At 41.9% G+C, this 26,501-nt stretch overlaps 1 protein-coding gene across 1 annotated transcript in view; it reads right to left on the bottom strand.

The window, feature by feature from the left end:
* sli (slit guidance ligand) overlaps nt 1-26,501 on the bottom strand; it is a 545,686-nt gene that overhangs the window by 373,457 nt on the left and 145,728 nt on the right. Inside the window, 1 exon segment of the mRNA XM_080286150.1 lies at nt 22,831-22,902. Within this exon segment, the coding sequence (XP_080142276.1) occupies nt 22,831-22,902 (72 nt within the window).

The following is a 26,501-nucleotide window of genomic DNA, read 5'->3' as shown; positions in this document are numbered from 1 at the left end:
TATTCTAATATCTCTTCCAGGTACTAATTAGTATTACCGGATTCTTTTTCTCTGATAAATCCTCGCAGTAACCTTGGATTTCAGAATGCCGCGGTACATTATTTGTGTAACCTGCTCCGGCAGTTTCACCGGATCCTTTTATACGGACCGCACCTTTGTTTGCAGGATGTGCAAACTACGCCAGAGCCTGGAAGACAAGCTGACCGAGGCTACAAACAAAATTAACAGTCTGACCCGAAAAGTTGATGTGCTGGAGGAATTCATTGCGAGTAATGTCGGACACACTGCAGAGTAAAATGTCACTGCTAGGCCAACTGCAGTCCAGGTTGACCATACTCCTCCTGCTGTAGTTACTTCTCCCCCCACCGTACAGAATGAGTTCCAGCCAGTGCGGAATGGTGCAAGGCTTGCAAGGAAAAGAAGCATCATTCCAGAAACAACATACAAGAAGTTCCAGATTCTCGCAGAAGTAGAGGAAGAGCCCTATGAGGCACGGGTTATGGGGGACCCCATCATCCGTGGTCAGTTGGTTGAATTTTGCGGCAGGGCACCCTCTAAACGAAAGCGTTTTTGTATCTCAAGTGCAGGAGTAGACGACGTAACGGAGGCTGTGGATGATGTCTTTGAGAATGCGGAAAATGACAGCCTAGTTATCATTCATACAGGTACAAATGATGTACGGACCCAATCAGAGGAGCTGACAGAGAAGTACAGGAGGGAGGATGATTCGACACTACAAGGAGAAAACTAACATCTTAAATTCAGGAATACTCCCAAGGATTGGTACAGGGAATACCTTCTTCAGTAAGGCATGTAGTTTAAACAATAGGGTCAGGTCACTTTGCCTGCAGGAAGGAGTTGAGTTCGTCGATACATGCAACCAGTTTTACAAGCAGCGAACACTATTTGCGAATGACGGAATACACTAGAATGCCATTGGTCCAGCCCGTCTCGGTCGTTTGCTAAATGATGCAGTAAGTTTTTACTGAAGAAAAAACAAGCATCAGAGAGGCAAAGTTAGATGTCATACGATCCGATGTAATGGAAGCTTCACACATCAGATAGGAAAACACATTAAAGCTCTTCTTGTAAATGCGTGTAGTCTGCGTAATAAATTTTCTGATTTAGAGGCCCTGTCTTTACCGAAGATTATGACATAATTGGTGTAACAGAATCGTGGCTAAATACTGTGCAAAGAGATTTTCTAGCAGAGTTTAATTTACAAGGCTATCACATTTTCAGTGGTGAAAGGAAGAATCGAGCAGGGGGCGGTGTGTTGTTATATATTAAATCAGGATTTCATCCAGTTGCAATTACCAAGCCATGTATTGAAAACATAGATACTATTTATATTCAGCTTAAGAATGAATCTTGTTGTAAAATCACGCTTGGGTTAATCTATTGTCCACCTGGTCAGCCACTCAACATCGATAATGAAATCTACAATCAAATTGCCGAAACATCTTGTATGCAAAGCACGGTAATATTTGGTGATTTTAATTTACCAGTTCCAAAATGGGGACAAGCGCTATCCTCACACACAGGGTTAGACCTATATACAAACTTGCAGGAAAGTTCTCTGTATCAATTTGTAAATTATCCAACACGTGGAGCTAACATCCTAGATCTTGTCTTAGCCACATCAGAAAATGCAGTGAGCAATGTTACTGTAGGTGGAGCTAACATCCTAGATCTTGTCTTAGGCACATCTGAAAATGCAGTGAGCAATGTTACTGTAGGAGAAGAATTTAGTACAAGTGATCATCGCACAGTTACATTTAACATTAAATTCAGCGAACACAATGTCAGGGCCAGTTACGAGAAAGTGCCTGACTTTAAGAGGGCAAATTTTAAGAAATCAAAGTCAACTGTTGGTGCAGGTAACTGGCATCCTATTGCCGAAACTTTAGATATCCATGACGGGTGGAATTATTTTAGAGAAACCCTCAATGGTGTTGTCAGGTTATGTATTCCAATGCACAACAGAAGGCCTGCCAAAAATCACAAACCCAAATGGTGGAACTCCGACATTAAACACTGTCTGGAAGCAAAAAATCTTGCATATAAAAATTATAATACCACAAAGAGTCAAAGTGATAAAAATACAATGCCCTTCGATGGAACGCAAAAAAAAAAATAATTAAATGCAGTAAGAAAAACTTGAGGCACATATTGCAAGTATCAGTAAATCAAAGCCCAAAGAATTTTTCAGTTACATAAGAAGCAAAAAGGTAATAACTCCGACAATCGGTCCCTTAATCACATATAACGGAGGGCACACTGATGATGAAACTATGATGGCAAAAATTCTCAATACTTTCTTTGCGTCAGTATTTAAAACAGAAAATATGCATACGATTTCTGCTGTTTCCCCCATCCCTATAGAAGAGGACAATATAATCACTGACATTACAGTTAGTGATCGCAACTTACTACTTGCAAATAGCAAATCAAAAGAGAATAAAACACCGGGACCAGACAAAATATCTCCATGTGTTTTGAAGGAACTACAGAATGAAACTGCAAAGCCTTTATCTGAACTTTTTAACTTATCACTCAAAAGCAGTAAGGTGCCATATGAATGGAAACTTGCTAATGTAACCCCAATATTCAAAAAGGGCAACAGAGCACAGCCAGAGAACTGCCGTCCACTTAATTTAACATCGGTGATTTGCAAATTGCTTGAAACTATTATCAGAGATAAGTCTGTGAAACACTAAGATTCAAACAATCTCATCAAAGATTCTCAAAATGGTTTTCGTAATAATCGCTCTTGCCTCACGAAGCTGCTGGACTTTTTCAATGATATACTGAGCATGTATGATGACACTAAATCTGTTGATGTTGTGTACTTTGACTTTCAAAAGGCTTTTGACAAAGTTCCACACAAAAGACTCCTTCAGAAGCTAAAGGCACATGGTTTCAGGGGCAGTGTTCTTGGGTGGGTAAAAGATTGGTTCACCGGATGAAAGCAAAGAGTTGTAATAAATGGAAAAGAGTCAGACTGGATAAACGCTACAAGTGGAGTGCCACAGGGTTCAGTGTTAGGTCCTATGATATTGATGAAGGATTATGTTGTAAAATTTCAAAATTTTCTGACGATACTAAAATAGGTAACAGAGCAGATACAGCACTGCAAAGGCAGGCAATTCAGAGAGATCTTGATCGACTGTTCAACTGGGCCCAAGTTTGGCAAATGGATTTCAATATTAATAAATGCAAAGGGCTAAACATTGGCAATAAAAATGTCAGTGCTAGTTATAGCAAGAATAATGTCCAACTTGACAGGGTAAACCACGAAAAAGACTTAGGAGTTATAATAACAAATGATTTGAAACGAAGCAAACAATGTACAGAAGCTGTGAAAAAAGCCAATAAATTGATTGGATTCATAGGTAGAACATTTGAATATAAATCCGATAATACTGTCCTCACTTTGTATAATTCCATGGTACACCTGCACTTGGAATATTACACTCAGTTTTGGTCACTGTATTATAAAAAGGATATGGAAAAGCTTGAAAGAGTGCAGCGAAGGATGACAAAGATGATACCTAGACTGAGAAAAAAACCATACGAGGAACGTTTAGAAGCCCTGAATCTATTTACCCTAACTAAACCGAGGTTACGAGGAGACCTAATTCAAGTATTCAAAATATTCAAAGGACATAACATGGCTGTTGATAAATACTTCACAGTTGATCACTCAAATTATACTAGAGGCAATGGGCATAAAATAATTGGCAAACGATTCCAGTCGCATGAAGCTAAGCATATCTTCTTCAACAGAGTAGTAAATATATGGAATAAACTGCCCTCCAATGTAGTAAATTCTAATACAGTACTGACATTCAAAGGTCGCCTGGGTAAGTATTTGCCATCTAACCACCAGCTTAATATGTTTACTCCTGAATAAAACACTTGTGTATGCAAAAGTTTGTTATTTTATCTTATTTTAATTCATTTTTTTTTAGAGCCTGGATCAGTTTATTGAATGCAAATATAGTATATGCACAGATAGCCCTGGGTTAACGGTCACTACTCATACTTTCGACCTGTGATGGGCTGTGGATCACTGAGGGTCCCTGTTAGTCAAGTGACCACCATCGGGATTTTTTTAATGTACCAGGGGTCACTGCTTTAGGAGGTGACTTATATGCTTGTCCCACATGGGAACGCTCCTAGTCTCAGTGGAATGAAAGGAGCTGGGACCTGACTGACAGCTGCCTACCTTCATAGCACCAGGCAAGGCTGCTGCACCACCCCTGAACATCCACACAGTGCACTGTGCAATTACCACGCTATGTCTGCAGACACCACGTTAACTCAACGTACCCGTACATGATGTCATGCGTTATTTACTTATTCGATTATACATTTTACTTTACCACTTTTCTCTTTCAGGTTATTCATACTGGTAGCTTATACATAAAGTATTGTAGAATGTAATTTTTCCTTTTCAGTCTTTCCTATGAAATTTCTGTCAGTTTTTCCATGCTGAATGGTGGTTTTTCTCACTTTTTCTTACCAGTTTTAACTGGAGGGTTTGGAGATGGGGGAAGCCTTACTATCCTTATCCTTCAGCAAGTAGAGTTAGATCTCGTAGTCATAGTCTACCCTGTAACAAACAGCCTCGAAAGGACCATAAGGTCTGTTGCTCTTTGCTTTCCTTTGTACTTTGTACTTCCTTCCTCTTTCTCCTTCACTCCCACTTCCCTACTCCTTCCTTCCTCTTTCTTCCTTCATTCTCACTTCTATACTCCTTACTTCCTTCTTCTTCCTTCATTCCAAGCCCTTCCTCCCATTATTCATCAAACCATTCAGTTTCTCTCATCATTCCATCCACCCTCAGCCTCCCCCCCCTCTCTCTCTCTCACACACTTCCTCGTTGCACGGCTCGGGTCAAAGGTTATAGGTCAAGGTCGACAAAACACCGCTTGCTGAGAGAGAGAGAGAGAGAGAGAGAGAGAGAGAGAGAGAGACGCTGTTATTGTGCGTGTAAGTGTGCGTGTCTAAATGTGAGCATGTCAGTTAGTGTGTGTGTGTGTGTGTGTGTGTGTGTGTGTGTGTGTGTGTGTGTGTGTGTGTGTGTGTGTGTGTGTGTGTACTTATGTGCAACTTCTAAACTGGCTGCGTGTGGTTTATGGTGCATGTGTGCACGTACATAATGTATATGTGTGTGCAAATATGTGGGTGAGAACGGGTGTATGTGCGTGAGTATGTGTGTAAACGACTGAATGGATGTGCGTGTGTCCGTGAGAGCACATGTTAAAGCAATTGCATGATTACTTGTGTGCGTTCCCTTGTACGTGTGCGTGTGTATGTAAGCAGTAACGTGTGTGCGTGCATGTAAGTATTAGTGAGAGTGAGAATGAATACATGAGCAGATCTGTTCACGTGTACCTCTGTTGTGCTTTGTGTGTGTGTGTGTGTGTGTGAGAGAGAGAGAGAGAGAGAGAGAGAAACACATCCATAACTCAGTTGTTTGTCTCTAACGTAGCGTCTCCAGGCACGGAGGGCGTGGAGGGGGAGAGGAAGGGAGGGGAGGGGAGGGAAAGACGAGCAAGGAGGGGACGGGAGTGGAGGAAGGGAATAAGAGGAAGGGGTCACAAGGGAAGGGGAATGAGCAAGAGAGAAAGGAAGAGGAATGGGGAGATAAAGAGAGGAAGAGAGGGGGAGGAAGAGAGGAGGAGGAAAAGAGGGGAAAGGGGAAGGTAAGAACGGAATAGAGCGGGAATGACAGTGAAAGAGGAAAGGGGAGGAGAATATGGGGAAGTGAAAGGAAGGGTCATAGGGGAAGGGGCAGAGAGAGAGAGAGAGAGAGAGAGAGAGAGAGAGAGAGAGAGAGAGAGAGAGAGAGAGAGGATGAAAGTAAAAGAAGAGTAAAGGAGAGAGGAAGAGGGAAAGTAGAGGGGATGGGAGGAAAAAAAGGGGGGGGGGAATGGAATGGAAATGAAAAAAAAAAGAAGGGAAGGGGAAGGGAAGAATAGGAGAGGGAGAGGCCAGTGGAGGGAGGAGGGAAGATGAATGAGTGAAGAAAGGTGGGATGAGGAGAAAGGAGGAGAAAGGATGGGAAAGATAGGAGATGAGGGTGTAGGGAGGTGGAGTGGAAAGGAATGCATGTGTGGTACGGGGAAAGGAATAAGGGAAGGAGCGAGGAGGGAAGGAGGGAGGAGAGAAGAGGCTGGAGGGGAGGGGTTGGATGGAAACTGAATGACGAAAGATAAATGGAGAGGAGTGCAGAAGCAAAGGAGTTGGTGATGGAAAAGTAGGGGGAAGACAGGGAAAGGGTAAGGGTGGCAAGAAAACTCAGCATGAAATGGGCAGATGAATGAAAGAAGGGTAGGAAAAGGGGAAGCGAAGGAATGGGAATAAGGGGACGGTAGAGGCAGACAGATGAGGGGCTGAGAACGAACAGGGAAGTGGAGAGGGAAGAGGAATGGGGATGACAGCTTAGGAGAAATGAAGACTGAAGGAGAGGGACAGGTGAGGGGAGAGGGGGTGGGGCGGGGTGAAGGAAGAGAAAAAGTGAAATACGTCTGTGAGGAAAGTGGTAGGGCAAAGAGGAGGAGGAAGGAGCTGAGGGAGAGAAGGAAGTGGAGGATGAAAGATGGAAAGGCGGGAAGGGGGGGGGGAGAACAGCGAGGTGATGGGGAGGCAAGAGAGTAGAAGTGAATAGAAGAGGAAGAGAGGAGTGAAGAAAAGGAGGAATAGAGGAGAAGGGGGAGATGAAGGGACGGGGAGGGGGAGAAGAGAGGGGAAAGGTGAAGGGACGAGGGGAAGAAGAAAGGGGAGGTGAAGGGAGGGGGAGGGGGAGCTGTCACGCGATGCCAGAAAACCCCTACTGACGAGGACTAACGAGAACCCTTGGGGGGGAGGGGAGGGGGGCGAGACAGAGGGAGATGATATATTATTCTTGTTTCACTGTAATAATTCTTGGATAACTGTAACTTGATATGAAGCCAGACTGTTACTCGGAATCTTTACCATTATATTACCCGTTATTATTATTATTATTATTATTATTATCATCCCTCCCAATCACATATTTACGCTCCGCCGTTCTACATTATCTTTCGAATATTTCATTATCCACCCCCTTTCTCTTTAGCCTGCTGTATTTCTCCCTCCATCAATTCCTCTCTCTCTCTCTCTCTCTCTCTCTGATATGGCCGTCAACCAAGACGGATGAATCAATGATCTGACAAGCCAGTTCTTCCAATACCACGCTTTTTCTCACGGTATCTGCTTCTCCCTCCCTCACCACCGTCGTTCTCTCTCTCTCTCTCTCTCTCTTGGTAAATCTCAAAAGCAAGACCAAATCTCTATTCAAAAACAGTGCACACAACCAACCAACAGTAACTGGTACAATTGTTGGCAAGGATATTGGCGGAGTACCATTGGGCTTGAGTCAATATTGTCGTAATTTAAGCGAACGTTCCCGACTCTTCCATTAATTTCTGACTGGAGCATCCTCACTACATTTCTGCAAGGATTCTAGGACTGGGTACTGGATCAGCTAGCTACACTATTTTTACTCTAACTCGGCCTAAAATCGTCCTCTGTCCATCTTGAGTGCTAAATTGTAGTACTATATTAATACCACAATATGTTGCTAATCATGAAAAAGTGCTATGGAAATTTGTAGAGCCACAGCATTATCTTTTTCTGCCAATGAGTTTAGTGAAATTAGCTACAAAAGGACGCAAATTTGGGCCAGGTTAATGTAAAAAACCTGTAGTGCATGTTTTCACCTAAAAGAACTTGGCTACTCTCATAACTTGAACACTAAGTCGTGGCTGCATGAAATTCGATGAAACTTCGGTATGAGGTAGGAATGAGTCTCCTTGGTCACTGGTCAAAATCAATTCTCCTATCTGATTACACAGCCATCAAATGAGCTGCGAGGGGCTAGGGACCGTCGCAATATAACAAACGAGGTCCTGTCACACAGATATGTGAATGTTTATGCTATGAGGGATGATGTTACTGTATTTTTTTTTTTTTTAATGCATCACTGGAAGCCAAAATCCCACACTGATATGGGTTTTTCATCGCACTGGGGGAACGAATCAAAGAAGAAGGAAGCTCTGGGTACAATCTCTCTCTCTCTCTCTCTCTCTCCCACCTGCGGGCTACATCCTTCAGCGAACTAAACAAGTGCTAAGTTGCAAAGTAGCGGCCACAGCAGGGGATATCGTCTTACACAAGCATAATAATTCTTGCATAAAAAATCAATAATAAATAAAATAAAATAAAAATAACGTGAAAAACTCTCCATGCATTCACTAGTTTATAAATATTTACTTACAATTACAGTGGCAATCAACCCATGGCCAGGACAGCTCTTGGTAACCTACTTCAGCTAACGCCAAATTAGTTTATGCGGTTACGTAAGTCATAGCAGCCAGTGTTTATAACTAGGCCATATTAATGCATTTCTCCACCTTCAATCACCTCATATTTAGTGGAAGATGAAATAATTAATGCAACTTTTTTTTAAATTCTAGCACGATATCTTTATATTCTTCTTGTTACCCGTAGACAAATTCCATCAATTTCATGAGTCCCAAATAGCGAAGGATTTAATGTGGACTTTACCTAACCACTCCGAATCGAAAAAGTCTATCCTAATGCAAATTAAATCATCTGTAGACGGTAAAAGTAAACTGTAAAATACATCCATGACTGCTGTCAAACCAATCTCTCTCTCTCTCTCTCTCTCTCTCTCTCTCTCTCTCTCAGCAACAGGAAAATGTAAAATGCGTCCTTGAAACTGCTGTCAAATCTCTCTCTCTCTCACCACTGCTCAAGGCGTGGCAGGTGTGTGCTAAATATGAAGCTTGTTTTCTTCAGCCACGGGTGTCATAAAGAGATGCCTCAAACTGATAATTTCCTGATAATATATACAGACGCAGCTGAACCCATTAATTCCACTAAATTTATCCTTTCCTACAAGCTTATTTACCACTTCAGCCGGAGCACATCATTTTAAAATTTATTCTTGCCAGCATCAGTGCCATCAGGAGTGTATATAAATGTAGCAGAAATTTTTAGAGTTAAGGTACAGTATTTATTATCCACCTCACTTCTTAGGTCTTCTAAACTATACTCCTTTTACTCCAACTTGGCCTAAACTCCTAAAACTGTCCTCTCACTACCCTGAATGCTCAGTTGTAGATACAGATTAACACTGGAATATGATGATAGTCACGAAGTTGCGCCAAGGAAAGGATCCAGAACCGTAGTATCGTCTTATTCCGCCGCTGAACTACGTGAAATAAGCTTAAAAATACGAAAATCGGGGCCAGGTTAAGGTGAATGAATTATGGCTAAAAATAACTGTCTGGAGATAGGAAGACCAAAATAAAATAGTACACCGCAGTTACGTACATTTAAATTTCTTCTTGTGACTTCCATACGATAATGTAGCACAGGAGGGTTTAGAAACTGAAGGGCTGCATAGATCCTTCATAAACCCCTTCAATATCAGAAGTCTTGAGAGAGAGAGAGAGAGAGAGAGAGAGAGAGAGAGAGAGAGAGAGAGAGAGAGAGTCCTGGTCGTGCATGGGATGAAAAATTATCAACTTTCCTGAACTGTTCCTATCTCGCTATGGTGTAACAGTTTCACATACACTCACCACTGCTCACTATGTTATCAAACCAACACGCATAACAACCACACTCAGCGATCATATTCATACACCTTAAGCTTAGGCCTTTCACTCAGACGTAGTTTATTTTTGCTTTCACACAGACGATTTCATTCAGCTTAGTAATCTCGAACTGGAGTCACATGCCTTCACAAATCCCTTCAGTACTAAAAATCCTTCGTAAACGGAATAAAATCGTCTGTAGGAGCCAAGAATATAACAAAATACGTCATCGGATTGAAAGGGTTACGCCTTGAAATCGATGACGAATAACTATTTTATTCCTGCTACCTTCAGACGATTTTCTTAAGCGCGCGCGCGCACACACACACACACACACACACAAACACACAATGACACTGGCTACTTCAAAACCTCACATGATTCTCACGTTAAAAAGTCTGGTTTCATTAGCAGGCCATATTTATCTTCTTCTTCACACTTCCTAGTCAATAATATTACCTAATCTACTTTCAGACAATAATAAATAACTGGGAACATCATGAGCTATATTAATAATTCAGGACAGTATCGAACCCCTCCCATGTGATCCTGTACACCATGGTGCTGAAGGGGTTAAGTTGCGTGTGAGATCATTTGTTTACACTTTTATCTTAACTTATGGAGCCATTAAACTGTTCACACACACACACACACACACACACACACACACACAACAACACTTCATTACTACAGAAAATTCTTTATTGTGAAAACTTGCTAATCTCATTTATATTTTATTTTGCTATCTCCAGAAGACTTTCATTCAGTCTGGGGGAGACTCATCGAACTACAGAAGATAAATAAAGTATAGCCATCAACACCCCGTTCGATATAAGAGACCATCCCAAGTCGAATAAAATCGACTGGAAGCTGCATGAAGAAAAAAAAGATAAAACTACTAAATGCGGGAACTTCAGGGTCCTTCGATTAATGCCCCTGGTGTGGTGTGGTGTAGTGTGGTGTGGTGTGGGAGGGTCATTCTGTATGGTGCTGTGTGAAAGGATCCGCCGGTATGGTGTCGTGTGGCTTCCCTTAAGTCGTTAAAGTCGAAGGCAGTGATGCATCTCGCGTCCGAAAATCGTTAGTAAGACAGATGGACAGGGCCGGGCCTAGAGACCCCAGCATTTAAAAAGGCGTCATTTGATTCAAGGGTAAAATTAAGTATGAGATTTTTCCTGGTACTTTTATCTTAACCCACAAAGCTACCAAATACTTCACAGTTGTTATACGTGTAAGCTGACGTTAAAATTACAACAAAAATTATTCATAATAATAAATAAATAAGTAAATAAATATAAACAAATAATAATACTTGTTTTCGTGAAAACTTGTTCACCCACTCAATACGGTGGTCTTTTTTATTTTATTCTTGCTCTCCCAAGGCTATTTTTCAGTTCGAAGGGGACTTTCAAAACTGAAGAGGTTAGATAATGCCCTAACAAACCGCTTCACTTTTTGTATGCTCTTCTAGGATGCAGAAAATGACCTGGCAGAAACAAAAATTATATACCATGTGTCTGTCGACTGCGTACCTGTGTCGCGGCAAAAGCCATAAGAACTAGAGGCGAAATGGTCGATATCTTAAGCGAGGTAGGTGCAGTATGGGGGGCAACGCTGGCGGTGGGAAAGTGTAAAAAATTTGACGTGTGGGATGGAAAAGTGAGATGGGTGGGTGGAGAGGAGTGGGCAGGATGGGCTGGGATGGTGGTAAATGGTTGAGCAAGGTGGGAATAATACCCCCAGGGAAAATAGATGTTATAGATTAATCGGTATGGCGTGACGATGGCTGGACTCAAAGCTTTGTCCAGATGCTGATGTGGTGGGCGGCAAAAAAGCAGGGTGGGTGAGGAGTGAACAGGACGGGCTGGGATGATGATGGGTGCTGGAGCTAAGAGAGGTAAACACCTCCGGGAACAGATGGAAACTTTAGGTTGACCAGTATGGACGTGGTGATGCTATATTTTAAAACGTTCATAACATGGACAAGAATAAGGGCAATAAAGTAAGCTCGTGCCGGTCGTGTAAAACTGATGACTCACGACTCTGGGGGAAAAAAAAAAAAAAAAAAAATCCCCCGGGCTGGTGTTCATACCCATTAATCCGATGACGTCACGTTCAGTTCTTACAACCACCAGACAATTTTATCAACGTGGGGAAAACATCTCGTGGTGAAAATATTAATGGAAGCTACATCTAACCTCTGCAGCTAGAAAACGCTATCCTAAGCTAAAGAAATGCGTCTGAAAGTAACAAAAATAGTAAAAATACAGATGAGGTCCTGGGAGTGAAGGTGTTAATCCTCTGTATGACTAAGGCCCCTATGATTCTTATCGAGCTGGCCAGCCTTGCCATTCCCGGCCTTATCTCCGTCACGACATCACATCACGTTACTTGGGATGGTTGAGATGCTGCTCTCTACGTGGGAAGCTGAGGTCTCACATGCACACGATAACTTAACATTATTTTCTGCTCGTAATCAGGATGAGACGTACTTAATAACTTGCAATAACTTTCCTTTCGTCACTACACTGAGCCGTACATAGTAACTTGAGATAACTTTATTGCTGTAACGATTCTGAGATGCAGGAAATAATGTATCACAACAATTCTCACGTAATTAGATTAAGTTACCTTACTTACATATGTTCCTTTTGTAACTCAGCAGAGATGCACACCATAAGTCGATAATTTCCCTCTCGTAACTAAAATCTGTTTTTGCCAAAGGAACAAGAGACACAGGAAAGTTCTACTCTCTCTCTCTCTCTCTCATATATATATATATATATATATATATATATATATATATATATATATATATATATATATATATATATATATATATATATCGTTTTTTCTGACAAATAAACATAATTTATAATCTTAAGTCTGTGAATCAAGGGCCTGAGCGGTTTGGTTAATATGAAGAGGTGCAAGCCCGGCTCCACGGTCGCTGCTTTTTGTTACGATGACAACCAAGGGAACCTTCATCCTTCCGTTTCAGCTTACACAGTCACCTTTGGCAATTGTGTTGGCTATCGCACAAACCACTGACACACATAATGGAACACTGCACAACACATGACACACTAAGATCCAGACACATCAACAGTATAAGCAACCAATGGGGCGATCTCATAGGGGCAACTGCTTACCTACGGTCGACGGGTTTCCTCGGAACTAAGCAAGAACAACAACATATTATTAGAAAGGGCATCATTGAATCCTTAATGAGCTCCATACGTCTCTGGTGAAACCTATCAAGCAGGAGATAATTTTCGGTGAGATATAATCCAATCAACTGTGGCGTTGCACATGCAGTATTAAGCGTGCATTAATCCTGTACAACCTAATCGTAACTCGAGATACTGCTGGGTCATGAACGAAAAGGAACCATCACGTGGAGGAGTAAAGGATGGAGGGCGTCTTGGAGTGGTGATGAGCTGTGATAGGAGGGTTGGAGGCGTTTTTATCGTGCTAACCCTTGATGAACTCTGGGATTAGGTGCGTTGCAATTGAGAGAGGGAGTTATGATGGAGGATGAGACAGTGGTATAAAGGGGTACCACAGGGGCAGGTGTAGGGTCCACCTTTTTTTTTTTTTATCACTACCCCCTTCACTACTCTTTATTCTCGTTACCTACAAATTATTTTATTTACCTCAAGACAGATTTTTTACACGAGGGATTTGATGTAGCAGGAATAAAATGAAATCTTAATGTACTCGGGGTGAAGGCGTGAAGTGGTTGGCAATAGATAGAGAAGTTATGGCCGAGGATCAGACAGTGGTATGAGGAGTACCACAGGGGTGAGTGTTGGGTCCACTTCTTTTTCATCTTAAATTTAAATACCAGGCTTCACCTAAATCACTCTGTACGTACGTATATATTGTAGCAGCCTACTTGCTCACACTTGCATACATACATACATACACCACTGCCAATTTCCCAAAGCTCATTAACCCTCGTGTACGACAGATTTTGCATAATCTACACTGATTGTCTGAGAGGGACGGAATGTAAATCAACGACACATAATCGCTTCGTAGGGGTTAATGGCGAGTCTCTAATCACCTGAGCCCCAGTAAGCCTGTCTAAGCTATATTAAATCGCCCTGGGTAGTCAGAATAAATTAAACCACACGTCCTCCTGGTGCATGGGTTAACTCCTTCAGTTCGATGATGTATTTCTGATCTTATTTTTGCAATTTCTTGACGATTTTAACAAATTAAGGGGTCGCTTTGAGGTGAATGGGATAAAGAAGGCTAGATCCAACCCCTCCAATTCAGTAAGTCTCCTCAAGGCTGAATAAAATCGACAGGAGACAGCTGGAAAAAAGTACCTCATCGTACTGAAGGAGATAATACTCGAGTAGCACCTCAAACACTTAGCCAGGCTGCACTCAGTCTCGGCCGCGTCACCTCCATACTCGAGTGTGACGTCAGTTTCGAGATGCACAGTTGACGTCACCTGATCAAATACCTTCACCACAAATTTAAATATGATTCTCAAGTCATCTAACAATTATCTGATGGTGTATCTTCGTGTGGCAGTTCAGGTTTTGCAAGTGGTTATATCAAGATTTTTTTTTTCTTATTCGGCCAGCGCAAACAAGAAGAAATAACTTAACGTGCTGATGTTTATCTCCTTCTCCTCCTTGTTAGCCTTATCCCCCTTCTTCGTCTTCGTCTTCTGCCTCCTCCTCCTCCTCTTCTTCTGCTTCCTCGCCTCCTCCTTATCTTCTCCATCTTAAGTCGAGGTGGGCCATTCTCTTACATCTCCTCCATCGTCTTCTAATTACCATGCCCTCCTCTCTCACACACAGTTCTCTTATCTCCCTTCACACCATCTCACCAACTGAATCCCTCTTTACATTTCTCTTTAATTCCTCGCCTCGCTCCTGCCTTCCTTACCTACCTCACTTTTTACCTCCCTCTGTTTCCCTGCCTCCTGATCGGTGCCTCTGCTAACCAGTCTGGGATGAGACAGTGAAGCAGCGATGATGAGGTAGGGCATGACACGGACTGTACTCAACACATCCACTCAATGACACGCCTGGATTGGGTGGGGAAGGGAGGGGAAATGTGGGGAGGGGTGTGGGGTAGGGAGGGGAGATGTGAGTTGGGGTGGGGAGTGTGGGGAAGGGAAGGGAGATGTGGTGTGGGGAAAGGAAGGGAGATGTGATGTGGGGTGCGGTTGGGGGTGGAGAGGGGAATGATGGGTGGGGAGGGGAGGGGTGAGGATGGGTGGGTGCCTGAGGGGACGCTGCCACCATTACCCACTACACCACACCACACGCCACTCATACTTGACTGGCCCACACTGACTTGTGCAAAGAATGTCTTCGGTCTGGTTGGAACGACATAATCAGACCTCACTGACCGACACGATCCTAATTCGCCTATTCTGCTGATTTTTCATTTACTCTTTTTATTTATTCTTATTCTTGTTAATTCCTGACAACTGCAGTTAACTCTGGAAAATCATCTGGTACTGAAGGGGCTTATGAAGGCCATACATAACCTGTCAGCCCGAAAAGTCCATTTCTAACTGAAAAACGTCAAAATGTATACAAAATCTAATATTTGTAAAGATGACGTACCCGGGTTAATGGGGTTTACCTGACTATAGTAGGACTCGCGCACGTTTGCGGCTGTGGTGTGGCCCGCACCTGTGTACAGTGTTGCCACGTTTTCTATACCGTTATCTCTCTCTCTCTCTCTCTCTCTCTCTCTCTCCTGGCGGGAAATGAGCCACCCTGAGTACTTTTGATTCTTTTATAAGTTATTTATAATTGTGCTTTCATCTGTTAATTTGGTTTTGTTATATTTAGTAGTAGATGGAGTGTCAAAGTTACTGTCTGCTGAGAGGTTTGTTAAGTTACTGATTCATACACCCCGACGTAGTGGGGTGTGGGTGTAGGTGTGGGTGGGAGTGTGGATGTGGGTTTGTTGGGGTGGTGGTCCAGGGGGGAGGGGAAGTGTGAAGGGGGATTTGACCTGAGACACCCAGGAGGGATTAAGAAGGAGGGAAGGGGAAGGGGGGCTGGAATCACCTACCACATGGCGGGAAATGTGAGCCACCCTGAGTACTTTTGATTCTTTTATAAGTTATTTATAATTGTGCTTTCATTTGTGAATTTGGTTTTGTTATATTTAGTGATGCCGACAATGCATTCAATGCATGCCCCTCTCCTGCCCCTCTCTCTCTCTCTCTCTCTCTCTGTAGGGAAGCTATCTGTCAGTGCTGCCACTCACAAGAATTATATGAATTATTTCTTTTAATTTGGATATTGGCATATTTCTTCTTTTTCAGGCTCATTCTCTTATATCCATAACTGTGATATTATTACCCACCCTAAAACTACGCTAAAAACCATTAAAAGTGACTACAATATCTTTTAGCAACACTGTACAATATGTATGCCATGTTTCTGTGTTACTGTATAAATATTTTATGCATAATAAGATTACTGTTGATTCATCCATCAAAATACACAAGTGTAAGTTTTATTCATCTGAATTTATCGAATTTGTGATGCCTTGTACATAAATAGCTTCCGTTTCACATCGCAAGTTGGGGAAACGTGGCACCATTGTCCACAGGTGCGGGTCACACCTAAGCCGCAAGCGGGCGGGAATCAGACTGTAGTCCATATTAAGCTGTCAAGAATTTCTTAAGACTGATTGGAACGACCAAATCAGCCCTCATCAAAGGAGGACATAACCTTAGGGATCGCTAATAATTGGCTTGGAGACATCTTGACAGATATTAGGATACGATGGAGCAGAATGTGATGGGCCACGTCCTGTCACAGACATTGACAGATGCACCTGGCGAGCCCCAGGCGCCTTCTCCAACGATCCATCTCCTTTTTTCTTTCTTTCTTCCTTTTTCCTTTTTTTCCATTAGCAATATTAATACCACTGAACATGCAGACAAGACTTTCAAATGAAAAACAATACCTGTAAAAGGAAAGCTTAAACACAAGAAGCCAGGAATCTAAACTAAAAGACAGTAAAAACTATTTTCTTTTTTCTTTTACACTGAGCTTTCTGAATACTTCAAAATGACTTTCTGGGGGTCGTGTTGGGCACCAGTTCCATGCAATTTCTTGTCATATCTACTAGAAACATCTTTTCAGGACCTCGGGTTTACGACGAAAGACAACTACTTAGCCACGAAAAGTCTGTACGTCTGACGACACAAATACAATTTCAGATATCACGACAGGTATTGATAATAAAGGCAACCCCTTCAACTCCATTATTTTCATATTTTTAGTTTCATCTTCTTACTTCCAGACGACTTTATTCAGCTTAGCAAAGACTTCTAAAACTGGCACGGTCAGATATAGCCTTTCTTGGCCCCTTCACGACTAAAGACCCTCTCCTAAGCCAGATACAAATGGCACGCATAGTGGTGGCAAGGAGTGAGCAAAAAATACGCCATGGAACTGAAAGGGCTAACTCCGCATCACTGGTACCGGTTCTGCGCTTGTGTGGATGAGGGTGTGGGGCAACCTTCCATTTTCTCTGCCTTACATTTTTTTTATAGTACTGTGTTAACTGGCCACCGAACTCTTTTTCTCCGTTCAGTGAAGACGGTCCGGTCCGCCTGAGGGCACCGTAGGGTCTGTGTGGTCTGTCAAATGATTCCTGCCTCAGCCACTTCTACAATTTTTTCCAAACTATTTCGCGTCTGTTCTTTCCTTTCCTTTGTCTTCCATCTTCTCTAAATCCCTCCTCATCCACTCTATTTCGCGTTATTCTTTCCCTGTCTTCTTTTTCCACCTCCTCTACATCCTCCCTCATCTTTTTCTACAGCTTCTTTTCCCATGTTTCATGTCTATTCTTTCCTTCTCCTTCAGACTTTAATTCGTTCCTCATGCACTTCTACATTTTTTTTTCTTTTCTTTTTTTTATCCATCTCAATTCTCTTCCACTCCTGTCTTCCCTACCTCCATCCCACTTCCCATCAGTCCTCCTTTCTCCATTACATTTATCTTCTTTCATCCATCTTCTCAATTTCCTTCTTCATCTTCTCTCCATCCATCCCATTTTTTTCTAGTCATCTTTCATTCCTTCATCCATCTTCTCTACTTCCTTCCCACTCCTCATCAGTCTTCCCTCCGTGTCCATCCGCCCAACCATTCCTCTCCTCCGTGTCTCTTCTTTTCTCCAATGCTATCTCTTTCCAAGCCACATCGCTCTTTTCCTTTTCTTTTCCTCTTTTTTCTCTTCTACCTTTTCATTCAGTCTCATTCTTCTCTTCCTCATTCTCTCCGTTCTTCCCGTCCATCTTCTCTCCATCTTTTTCTTCCTCATCCCCCTCTCCTGTATCTCTTTCATCCCCATCTTTCTTTTTCTTCATCCTTCATCCCCCTCCCTCCGTATTTCCTTCCTTTTCCTTCTTCCTCCATTCCTTCAATCTTCTGTATCTTTTTTCCTCTCTACCTTTACTCATATTTTTCCTTCCTTCCCCTTCCCCCCTCCCTCTCTCTCTCTCTCTCTCTCTCTCTCACCCACGTAGGCCTACACGACATAAAAGAGGGATTAAAAATTAGCCTCGTAAGATCCCTAATCCTGTCCCGCCCATCTTCACGCACTCATCCCTCTCTCTCAGCAGTTTTTCTATTTCATTCACCAGTTTCGCTCTCTCACGCTCCTCATGTGCAGTTGGCTCCACTCCCGCGTGACCCACCCAACACTGCCATCATAGTCTCCGTTTACGGTGCAATCCCATAACCACGACAAGCTTACAAGATTCGATACACACTGGAGAGAGAGAGAGAGAGAGAGAGAGAAGCACTTACAGTAATGCCTATCCACTGCTGAGACAACACTGGCAATGTAAGGTGGGTCACGCAGGAGTGGAGCCAACTGTACAATCAGAGACGAAAGTTCGCCTGATATTAAGCCACTTCTTACTTTCCTCTGCCGGCTGAATTTTACTAAGCTGAGAGAGGCCTGATATGTTTCTCTTCCCATCAGATGATTTCCTTTTGATATGTGTCAGGGAGGAGAGTTATGGGCATGACAGTGTGAAGCAGAGACATTGGATTAGTGGGTGAATTTTTGTCCGACTAAATATACTTCTCATGGTCGTACGCTTAAACAAAAATGGTGACACTGTACATCTGTGCATCGACGTCTTCCACAGACGTATTCAATATTTGTCTGTATGCTTAGTTACAATTGTGGCATGGGATGTGACTGGTAGGCGAGACTGTAGAAGAAAAGTGGTTATAAAATGTATCTTTATATGTATCTGAGAACGGCTGTGAAAAACCTTGTCACGTTTCACACTTTTTCCAAGCAATTTTGTTTCACACTTTTTCCAGTAATTTTGACATTTAAAGATGGAATAAATATGGTATCCCACAAGCCTGGATTCCATTTGTTTAAGCATATCAATTAGCGTCCAGTGCTGCCCACAGCTCATTTCTTCCCATATTCACCATTTTACTTCAAGTCCAGTCATCTACTTTCTGGCTTATTCATTTTCTCTAAGCATTTTTTTTTTTTTTACTGTCTTCTTACCCACTGGTCTTCCTTCTTTTTTTTCTTCATGTTCACCTACTCTACAATTATCTCCCAAATCTATTTTTACACTTTCCCTACCCGGTATCTTTACAATTTCTTATATACAATCAGTGTACCTTGGTAGAAAAAAAAAAATAATAATATAACAGTATTAATCAACATAATTTATATATCTTTCTATCCACTGCCTGACGCTGCACCTTGTGAGGGGCAGCCTAAAGAAAAGGACCTTCAGGCTTGTCTGTCCCTGGTCATCTATGAATCCTCTTCCCACCATGCATCCCCCTCCCTCATAATACTCTAGCATCTCATATCTCAAGCTCATTCTCCGTCTCACACTCTCCTACCGTTCCTATAATTCTAGTATACCTTCCCCCTCAAAAAAGAAATAAATAAATAAATGAAAAAGCAAAATCAAGAACACTTATCAGATTCCCTTTCAGTTATCACTAATATACATGTACACTACTACAAAACAGAGAACAGTAACTACAGTGATGAATATTCCTCCCTACCAAAAAATATGATACAGTTTGCGATAAACCTGACAGCATAATCATGGCTGAGTAAAAAATAAATATATTGAACATGGTCGACACTGGAGAGGGGGGAAAAAAAAGTGGAACTAACATTTATACCCCCCCCCCAAAAAAAAAAAGGCGATCAAGAATCTGTTCCGTTGAGAGACGCATCCCGGCCTTGAAGACTTTGTAAAAAAAAGAAAATAAATAAATGTAAGAAAAATTGACAATAATTCTCCTTCTTTCTTTACAAACACTTTATATGTCCCTAGGCATCATGCCACACTAAACACGCAAACCAGGCATGAAAAGAGGCAGGGTGTCCCGGTGACTTTTCCGCCCACCATTATATTTAAGTTCTTAGCCAGATATCAGACATCATCAAAGGTAAAGAACATTCTGCATGATATTTATTGATTACGATTATGTACTTAATTCACCTGAAACTGCGGCGGTGACGAGAGCAATTCGAAGACAAAATAAAAAAAATGGTAAAGGAGGCACTGCTACCATTTAATTCCGTAAAAAACTGCTTGTGATAAATAATGTTATATATATATATATATATATATATATATATATATATATATATATATATATATATATATATATATATATTCACCGATATATTTATATTCCAGTCATCTATTCTTTTACTTATTCATCTTCCTAGTATATCTGTGTATTCTTTTATTTATTTTCTCACTGGTCTTCTTTACTACTTATTCATCTTCCTAGTATATTTGTTTATTATTTTATTTATTTTCTCACTGGTCTTCTTTACTCTTCTTTTTTACTCGTCTACTCTAACTCGGAGTTTCTCTCCCAAACGTTATTCCATTCACTTTTTTCTTTCCTTCTTGATATATATATATATATATATATATATATATATATATATATATATATATGGAGCCTCCGTAGTACAGTGGTAAAGTGTGCGTTTTCGTACACTGAAGAACGAGAGTTCGCGCCCCGCCAGGGTATAAACTTTGGGAGCGTTCTTCAGGCCACGTACCGCATTGGCAGACACAAGAGGTGCTGTGGTTGAACCAGCGTCGCATACTATAAAGTATGCTTGCACCCAGTCGGCTTGCGCGGACCGATTACACTTGGTTCACAAACTACACACACATCCAAAGCCACTCCAACACTACAATCACACTTACAAGCATTTCTCACCCTACATACAAGCTCTACTAGACAGCCTAAGCCACTTGGTAGAGATACATTGGCTGTATCGTTTCCACATCGGTCGGGATAGGCCGGTCCTGCAGTGGACACTCAAACAGCTGATTATATATATATATATATATATATATATATATATATATATATATATATAGTACAGAGAGAGTGAGAGAAATACACCGGTAGCCACAAATTCGCCAAAGAATATTTACTGTGTGCCTACATAATACACTTAAATATTCATATAGGGATAACAAAGAAACAAATGGTACGGCAATAAACAACCTTAGATTTGCTGGTGACGGTTCATTTCAGTGAATCGAGGAGGAACAACAAAAAATTAATATTCAACTTACAATTAGAGTCTTTAGACAGACTTAAAGATGAATATGAAAAAGAAGAGTTATGTTTCATAATTATGTTCATACACTTCCAGTAAAGACATGAAATACTATAAGATGATAAGAATACAAGCAGACCAGGAAGCTAAACTTACATATTTACAGTTCATGACAGAAAATAAAAAAATAATAGGAAGAAGAACCTTGGGTTATTAGTGTAACATGAACAGGGAACTACCTTGAATGTGAAAACCCGATAATGAGTGAGCTTATCCTGTTTTAACTTATAGACCAGTAACCTGTAGTAAAAATACAAATACAGAAATATACAAGAAGCTGTGCCAAGGCACAGCAAACCCATCCCCGGCAGTCATTTTAGTGCCGACGTATAAACACAACAGGATATCTAGTCAAAGATGTCATATCAACTTTGGAGTAAATCGGGTGAAAATTGACGATTTTATGCCCATTTGAAATTTTAGGCCCGACCCACCTGACACTGACCTCCCTACCGCTAATTGGGGGGTGACCCCCCCTGATGTAATGAAGCATGTTACAGGATGCAGATTTGAAAGATGCACCTTTAGATTTTGGTTTCATGTCGATATGACGAATTTGGAAGGAGTTATGGCGAAAAAATGATTTTTTACCTTTTTTTTCACATTTTTTTTGGCCTACAGCCTGGGCCTTGGCCCAATTTGGCCCCAAATTTAATCAGGTGATCAGGTCATAGTCCATCATTCCTGTAATTTTAGTCAAAATCGCACCAGTAGCTTTCGCTAAATTTGTAAACATACATACATACAGACAGACAGACAGATTGACTGACAGACAGACTAACCGACTGAAAACAATACCCGTCCCCGAGCCCCTCCAGGGAGGGGACAAGTAATAATCTAATAAATAAATAAATATGGTTCTATCCACGTCAACTGACAGCGGCGAGAGAAAGTGGAAAAAGGACAAGTGAAAGTAGAAGATACAAATCACCACAATTAAAAATCCGGAAAGGACATGGACACTGGGCAGGCCACGTCTTTTGTAGAACAGATAACAGATGGACAACTAGGGTAACAGACTGACACCCTAGGGACACGACAGAGACGGAGGGCGAGGTAAACCTGAGATGGAATGAAATCTGTAAATGTGGTGAGATGGGATGAATGAAGCTAATAAGAAATAGGCCAGAGTGAAGAAAGTTGTCATACATGGTGAACGTAAGGAAAACTAAAATCAATAAAATGGTGAACTTAAGGTAGACTACAGTAAATCAATAAAATGGTGAACTTATGGTAAAAATTAAATCTATAAAATGGTGAACGAAAGGCAGACTAAAGAAAAAAAGAAAAGTAAGGTAGACAAAAGTAAATCAAACAAAAGGTGAACGTAAGGCAGACCAAAGGAAAACAAAGTAAGGTAAAGTAAATCAATAAAATGGTGAACGTAAGGCAGACTAAAGAAAGAAAAAGTAAGGTAGACAAAAGTAAATCAATAAAATGGTAAAAGTAAGGCAGACTACAGTAAATCAATAAACTGGTGTACGTAAGGTAGACTAAAGTAAATCAATAAACTGGTACTCACATCCTCCGAAGCCGTTTATAAGGTGCAAAGGCTCTCTCCGGCACCTCAGTGATTTGGTTCTGCTCCAGTCGCCTGTAGGAGGACACAAAGGGTTAGTACTGGTGGTGGACACAATACACCCACATTACCGTTCAAAGCAAAGTCAACAGCAACACACCCATTAATCTTTACGAGGATGTTTGCTGCACGCCTGGATATCACTCAGAGCCCCGTGCAGCAGGGGAGGGGGATGGGGGACGATTCCACTGAGTCCCGTTCCTACCCCTGTTTTATCACTGTCACATTTTCCTTTTTGCGTCATGTTTACAGAATTACAGTATGATGAAGAGTATACATGTTTTCAATTCCTTGTCATATGAACCTGCCATTACTGATGAATTTTTGTAGTTATGGGAAGAAAACTGTAAATGTACGTGTAATTTTTTCCGTAATTTTTAAAGTTCTGCTCTGAATTTTGAGTGGCTAGTAACGTTAATAACCCATACTTCTTTTTTATTTTTTTACAGATTATCGAGTGGATGATATTTCTCGGTGGTTAAAAATAATAAAGGCGTTTTGGGCCCCCTCTTGATAAATGCCTGGTCCGCCCCTGTCACTACACCTTTGACAGTGACGGCTAACCTAGGCCAGGAAGGGGCCACACCACTAAGGGCCACATTTATAACCACTCTTAAGTTCACGTTGCGTCTAAGACTGTTTGTAAATACATTTGTCTTCTCTCGTACAACTACCAATCACTTCAAAAATCAAAGTGAATACCATAAAGCAAAAACTAAACAAATAAATAAAATGTGTCAAAAGGCTTACTGACGTTAGGAGACTTGCCTATCGTAAAAACTGGTTAGGAACTTTTATAGATATAACCCTACGCCTCATCCATTTCACCAGACTTTAAATTGTGTACATCCACTTACCAAAAATATGTGGATTCCTGGAGCATATGATTTTTTTTTTTTTTTTTGCTTTTTAATATATGCAGAGACACGACGAAAAATTTTATGATACCGTCATTCTGCGGGAGAGGAACTGACCCATCGTCCCTGTTCAGTAACAAAATCCCCCAACCTTCAAATTTCATGTTACAAATCTGTTACCATGTTATTCTCATCGCGGTTTTACTTCATACACACATCAATGTAAGTTTAATCCGCTTCGCCTCCAGCCCTGTTAAGTCAAGCCACTTAATTGCAATGCAGTTCATGTTAAATTTACGGGCACGGTACTAAGAAAAATTCAGCTCATTACATAACACTCTTACGCACACCGGTATTATGATTCTTGGTATTACAGAGACATGAACGTTCAAATGGAAGAATCAGGGCCAAATTTGGAAGAAAAGCTGTTTATTAGTGAGATACAACAGTTTAGCCCCGACTTGGACCCTCCTATGTGGGTAATATTCTTTCACTGGCGGCAATACGGATAACTCCTCCACTGCGACATGTTTCATACTCCGTTCTTGCTACTACCAGACAATTTTATTCCGCTTAGGAGATACTTTTCAGACAAGGAGAGATTGGAGATAGCCTTCATTAACCCTTTCACAACCAGTCATCCCTTCTAAACTGAGAGAAAATGGCAAAAATAAATTGAATACGCCATAGGAGTGAAAGGGTTGACATCATACCTTACACATGAGTCTGCCGGCGAAATCCAGTCTGATATACTAATGGCACCTCAAATATGATTTTTTTTTTTTAAATTTGAATCCATTATGACCGGTTCTGGAAAGGCTGAAAATACTGTACATCATTTTAAGACACCAATATTAAGAGTCGATTAAAAACAATTGGTACTGATAAGCGCTAGGTAACAATCTCTGATCACATGTTGCTCACTAATGGCCCTTGATTGCTGTACTATAAGAATATGGTAGGAGGCACGGTGAAGCACGAGAGGGTGGTAGAGAGGGTAGGGGTGGTGGTGGGTGGTAGAGGGAGTAGGGGGTGGTGGTAGGTGGCAGAGGGAGTAGGGTGGATGGTAGCAAGGGCCCTGGGTGGTAGAGGGAGTGGAGATGGTGATGGGTGGTAGAGGAAGTGAAATTGGTGGTGGTGGTGGTGGGTGGCAGAGGGAGTGGTGGTGATGGGTGGCAGAGGGAGTGGTGGTGGTGGGTAGTGGGAGTGGGGATGGTGGTGGGTGGGAGAGGGGGGGAGGGAAAATGGATGCAAAGTAATAGGTTTGGACCGTTAAAGGAGGCAGCGTGGGTGAGGGAGTGGGTGGGTAGAGGGATGGTAATGTTACGTGTGCGACAATGGGCATACACATCATAGTCTGTTCCCTGAGGTCCAACAGTCCCCCTATGTCACCAGTTCGGCGCAAATACCCACTGTCCATACTTAATACTTGCTATGGCTGTCTCATTCACGACTGATGCGGTGGTATTAGCAAGGGTGTTTTTATGGCATGTCGGTGGGTGAACGGTGACAAGAGGCTAATTAACTTTAATCAAGAGTGTAACCGGTCCGAGAATCGAACTTGGGTTGTGGGGGAGAGGGTGAAGAAATGAGGTGAGGGAAGTAGGGGGTAGGGGGAGTTAGAGTATCCGCGCTGGGGGATGGGAGAAGGGCGCAAGTTGGAAATTGTGTGGTCTCGCAACACAACTCCTCTAAACAAGGTGGAATCAATGGCTTTTCGTCTCTCTCTCTCTCTCTCTCTCTCTCTCTCACCCTGGACACTTTCAGATACCATCCCTTTAATGGCAGACATCCAGTTTCAAGTTATCGAAAAGAAATCATCGGTATTCAAAGTCCATCATGCACAGGGTAAGACCAGCAACTTATGAATAGCCTTCCTTAGTTCGTCTGTCCTCCTCCCTACGACCTCCAGTTCTTCACACGGTCTATTCAGGCATCTCTAACTGAACGGACGATGGATTTGACTACTGTTTTATTTTGAAAAGAAAAAAAAACAGTATATTGGCGTGGATGGGTAGACACACTAAATACTTGGACAGACTAACAACATAGAGGCAAACAAACCGGTGTGTGTGTGTGTGTGTGTGTGTGTGTGTGTGTGTGTGTGTGTGTGTGTGTGTGTGTGGAGAGAGAGAGAGAGAGAGAGAGAGAGAGAGAGAGAGAGAGAGAGAGAGAGAGAGAGAGAGAGAGAGAGAGAATTTAACAGGTACAAAAGTATTACACAGATTCAGGGCTTCGCTAATGACACTTATGTCTATGGGAATGAGACATCTCGTTTCCGAAAAAAAAAAAACTTTAGTGAGTGACGGACGGACAGTGCCTCTCTAAACCATCATCCCGTATCCAAAAACTGCCCCAGACCGAAATTTCGTAATATAAAAGAGAGATAGAGATCAACTATGAGACGCACCGACCAACAGGCACACACATACACAGGCAAGTCAGATAAAGGGATATAACTATACTGAACATGAAGCCAAAATACACACACACACACACACACACACACACACACACAGGTAATCGAAAAGTCCAAACCAACACCTGAAACGAAGGGGAGAAGGGTAAATATATGGGATAGAAACCGGCTGGAGAAGAGGAGGAGGAGGAGGAGGAGGAGGAGGGGAGGGGAGGAAGATGTGAGAAGGAGCAGGGGGAGGGGGGAGGGTAGGGGGTCACAGATGGACAGGTAGATAGCCACGTAGGAATGCAGGTGGGAGGGAGGGAGGGAGGAAGAGAAAAAGGGAGGGAGAAAGG

Source organism: Coenobita brevimanus, chromosome 110, assembly GCF_032717465.1.
Source record: "Coenobita brevimanus isolate Jiangsu-jjx chromosome 110, ASM3271746v2, whole genome shotgun sequence".
Lineage (NCBI taxonomy): Eukaryota > Metazoa > Arthropoda > Malacostraca > Decapoda > Coenobitidae > Coenobita > Coenobita brevimanus.
The sequence above is the reverse complement of the archived record's forward strand: the minus strand, read 5'-3'. Positions and strand labels throughout refer to the sequence as shown.